Here is a 4,833-nt window from a genome sequence, read left to right on the forward strand (position 1 = left end):
AGATCTGCTTATATGCATCTCTAATATTTCATGTTACTTACAATTATTCATCAACACAGATGGAAAGAAATAATTTACTTTAGTAATTTTTGTCTCCACTAAAATTTTAAGTCTATCCATTTATTGACCACTAGTCCACGCCCGAATGCTTATTGGTTTCACAATTTTCTTAATTGTTCCATGGAATAAACAATCCATTAAATATGATACTGTTTCTTAGCCAATAAGCCGCCTCAATGTCCAACAAACATGTCCACTTCAAATTCATTGTCATTTTTAAATTTCCACTTGCATGCATTAATTCCGGACAACAGTTTTGTCCCGTGAAACTGTGAACCAAATTATTGTGCAAGTATCCGGACTTAGAGCCTGTTTGGATGGATTTAAAAAAAAACAGCTTATAAATAAAAAAAAAATAAGTTGGGATAGTTCAACTTATTTTTTTTGGCTTATAAGCTATTTTTAGCTTATAAGCTGCTTTAGATAAGCTAAGCCAAATGAGCCCAATTAATTTTTTGGGTTTATTTTAAGCACAAAATGGCTTTAAGCTGGCCAGCCAAACACTCAAAAAAACTAAAAACAGCTTATACGCAACTTATAAGCCAATCCAAACGGGCTCTTTATCTTGGTCTTTCCATTTTGAACCAACTAGGCCTTATTTTGTCGGTAAAATAGCATTTTTGATCCTGCGTTATTGCTTAATCCGGTTTTAGTCCTTATGTTATTCAACTTAACAATCTTAATCTTCAATTAGTATAATTGTGTGATTTTAGTCCCTATACTATACTGACGGAAGCATAACGGTGTTTATTTCAGAAAAGGGCAAACCTGATTTTTTACATTACATATCCTCTTACTACTCTTCAAAGTAGACTTAAAGTTCTTTAGGTGGGTAAATTATCTTAAGGTATATTTTGAGTTAGGAATCTGAAACATCACAGCGGCATATGCCATTGCTTCCAGTCTCTATAAATTCGTCTTCTTTTTTTAAAAAAAAATAAAAAAATTCCTGTTTATGTTTTCATGGACATGGTAACAATGAATTTCATTCGACTCTACTCTTTAAATCAAAGCAGTCTAATCATATACAAGTTTGAAAAATGATGAAAATAGTAATCTGAAAACTATATAAAAAATGGTAACACAACGATGAAAACAAAATCTTTTTTTTTTTTTTTTTTTGAAACAAAGTCCATTGATCTTATTGAGACTCTCTTTGCTCCTGTGAATGTGTTCTTTGAGCTACTTTAGACTCCAAAAAGATAATGAGTGATTTGGTTATTTTCGTAATTGCAATACATAAAGTTAACGCCTGTTAGCTTGAAGGACTAAAATCACACGAGTATACTAATTGAAGGTTAAATTTCTAATTTGAATAACGTAAGGACTAAAATCGGAATTAAGCAGTAATACAGCGACCAAAAATGCTATTTTCCCTATTTTGTCCGAACCAATCAGGAAAATGAACTCTATAAATAAAGCAACCCCATTACTTCTTTCCCATCATCTGCTTTTAACATTAATGATATCAAATTCCTTATCCATATTCTCCTAGCCATGAAAAGTTTGAAACTTTGCCATCTTTTTCCTTTTCTAGTTCTGTCATTTCTTATCTTGTCCTTCCCTTTGACAGCATCAAGAATTCTGTTTAGAGGGGATTCTTTGTCAGTTAAAGATGATTCAGATTTCATTACTTCCCCACAAAAAACATTCACTTGTGGATTTTATCCCATTGGCAGTACTAATGCTTACTACTTTGGCATTTGGTTCACAAATTCAAGGAACAAAACTGTTGTCTGGAATGCCAAACAAGATAGGCCTGTCAATCTCCAAGGCTCAAAGTTGACACTAAGAAAAAATGGAGCTTTAGTGTTAACAGATGTTGATGACACAATTGTTTGGCAAACAAACACAACATCATTTGATACTGAAAAAGCAGAACTTCTTGAAACAGGCAACTTAGTTTTAAAGAATCCACGAGGTGAGATTTTGTGGCAAAGCTTTGATTTACCTACTGATACTTTACTGCCTAACCAATATTTCACCAAGAGTCATAGGTTAGTACCTCCTTTAAGGAAAGGTAGTTTTTCACCTGGATATTTTAGTTTGTACTTTGATAGTGATAATGTTTTGAGGATGATCTATGATGGTCCTCAAGTTTCAAGCAAATACTGGCCTAATCCTGATATTACTAATGTGTATGAGATTGGTAGAACTAGCCAAAATAGTACTAGACTTGCATATTTTGATAAAATTGGTAGATTTTTCTCAAGTGATAACTTTCAATTCAATGTTTCTGACATGGGATTTGGGATATTAAGAAGGATGACTATAGACACTGATGGGAATTTGAGAGTCTATAGTTTGGATAACTCGACGGGGTTATGGAAGATTTCTTGGCAAGCTGTTGCACAGCCTTGTGTTGTGCATGTAATATGTGGAAGATTTTCGATATGTACTTATGCAACAGAACCTAAATGTACATGTCCTCCTGGATATCAGATGTCTAATGCAATTGATTGGAGCGAAGGTTGCAGGGCGAAATTCAGAGCAAGAAGTTTGATTAATCCTAAACATGTCAAGTTTGTGGAGATTCCCAATGTTGATTACTGGGGTTTTGATCTCAATTTTTCTCGTTCTTTGTCATTGGAATCTTGCAGGGAATTGTGCTTGGAGGATCCTAGCTGTCGTGCATTTGTCTATAGGCGAAATGGTGAGGGAACATGTTTCACGAAAGGCATTCTTTTCAATGGATATCGGTCTCCTGGTTTTCCTGGAAATCTATTCTTGAAAGTCCCTATGAATCTAAGTGCATCAGAATCAGGTCTTTTGATTCTTGATGAAGGTATAAAATGTGGATCGAGTCCAGAAGTTGTTCTTTTTGGTTCTCCTTCTATGTATGTAATGGATTTTAAGAAGGTGAAATGGATTTATCTTTACCTATTTTGTTCCACCCTTGGCGGAATAGAGATTTTGTTTTTTGTGTTAGGTTGGTGGGCGTTGTTTAGCAAACATGGGATTCCTGCTTCCATTGAGGACGGATATAAAATGGTGTCATCGACTCAGTTCAGGAGGTTCACTTATACTGAACTTAAGAAAGCAACAAAAAACTTCAAAGTTGAGTTAGGAAGAGGAGGTTCAGGAGCTGTTTACAAAGGGGATTTAGCTGACGGAAGAGCGGTAGCAGTCAAGAAACTTGCAAATGATCAGTTTCAAGAAGAATTCTTTGCAGAAATGACCACCATAGGAAGAATAAACCATATGAATTTGGTAAGGATGTGGGGATTTTGTTCTGAAGGGAGACATCAACTTTTGGTCTATGAATACATCGAGAACTCATCACTCGACAGACATCTTTTCAACACGGATTTTCTTGGATGGGAACAAAGGTTTGGAGTGGCATTAGGGACAGCAAAAGGTCTTGCATACCTTCATCATGAATGCCTTGAATGGGTGATCCATTGTGATGTGAAGCCTGAAAATATACTTCTTGATGGTGAACTCCAGCCCAAGATTGCAGATTTTGGACTTGCAAAGCTCTCACAAAGAGGGGGACCCGGTTCAGAATTCACAAAGATTCGCGGTACTAAAGGCTACATGGCTCCAGAATGGGCTTTGAACCAACCTATCACAGCAAAAGTTGATGTTTATGCTTTTGGGATTGTAATACTTGAGATGGTCAAGGGAAGTAGGCTGTCAAGTTGGGTGGTGGATGATGATGGCGAATGTCATCACGAGCAAGAATCACAGCTCGGAAAATTTGTCGGGATAGTGAAGAGGAAGATTCAAAGCGGAGAAGATTCTTGGGTGGATAAAATAGTGGATCCAAGATTAGAAGGTAAATTTGGCAAGAACCAGGCTGTTACATTGATTGAAATAGGCATTTCTTGTGCGGAGCAAGATAGAAATAAAAGGCCTACAATGGCTGAAGTGGTCCAAACACTGCTGGATTGCGAAGATGAAATAACAGTACTAACATAAATTTAAATAGTGCTTGGTATTTGGAAAGGAAATTGTATCAACCATTTTATTTTTCATTTTTGAATGTAATTGGTATTTATTTTCTTCAAGTGAAAAATCACAAGCAAACTCTTAATTTTTGTTATGTCCGCTCGTTAACTTGTACTAGTTCATCATGAGCTAAATCTGACCCAAGATAGCACGAAAATTGCAAAATTACTAACTAAATGACTCAAGCATACATCACGTCCAAAAGATGAAAGTTGCGGAAATGAGAATGCTGCTATGGATGTGTGGGCACACTAGGAGATATAGAATTAGGAATAAAGACATCCGGGACAAGGTGGGAGTGACATCAGTGGAGGACAAAATGCGGGAAGCGAGGTTGAGATGGTTTAGGCATGTGAAGAGGAGAGACACAAATGCTCCAGTGCGGAGGTGTGAGAGGTTGGCTACAGACGATTTCAGAAGAGGTAGAGGTAGGCTGAAGAGGTATTGGGGAGAGGTGATTAGACAGGGCATGGCGCAGTTCCAGCTTATCGTGGACATGATCTTAGATAGGAGGAGATTATGAGGACTCAGATTAGGGTAGAAGGCTAGTAGGTAGTCCCACTTATCCTTTCGTACTAGTAGTCGCAGTTTTGCTCTAGAGTTTCTTGCCCTTTGATTTCTGCTACTATTTGTTGTTTCTTGTACTTCGATTATCTTAGTTATCTGTGGTACCTACTGCTCCTTTTTTTCAGACTGCTTTATCATGGTTTCTTCGCTTTAATTTGTTATTTGTATTTTCATACTGCTTTGAATTGTTTGTCCTTATCTGACCTTTTGTCATGCTTTCTCTTGAGCCGAGGGTCTTTTGGGAACAACCTCTCT

At 36.7% G+C, this 4,833-nt stretch overlaps 1 protein-coding gene across 1 annotated transcript; it reads left to right on the plus strand.

Annotated features, from left to right (window-relative positions):
- Window positions 1–1,521: 1,521 nt before the first annotated feature.
- On the plus strand, window positions 1,522–4,105 carry LOC132630503 (putative receptor protein kinase ZmPK1). The gene has a single exon (XM_060346073.1). The coding sequence runs from the start codon at window positions 1,558–1,560 to the stop codon at window positions 3,979–3,981; it is 2,424 nt and encodes an 807-aa protein (XP_060202056.1). The 5' UTR covers window positions 1,522–1,557; the 3' UTR covers window positions 3,982–4,105.
- The last annotated feature ends 728 nt before the right edge of the window (window positions 4,106–4,833 follow it).

This window comes from Lycium barbarum, chromosome 3 (assembly GCF_019175385.1).
Source record: "Lycium barbarum isolate Lr01 chromosome 3, ASM1917538v2, whole genome shotgun sequence".
Taxonomy (NCBI): Eukaryota; Viridiplantae; Streptophyta; class Magnoliopsida; order Solanales; family Solanaceae; genus Lycium; species Lycium barbarum.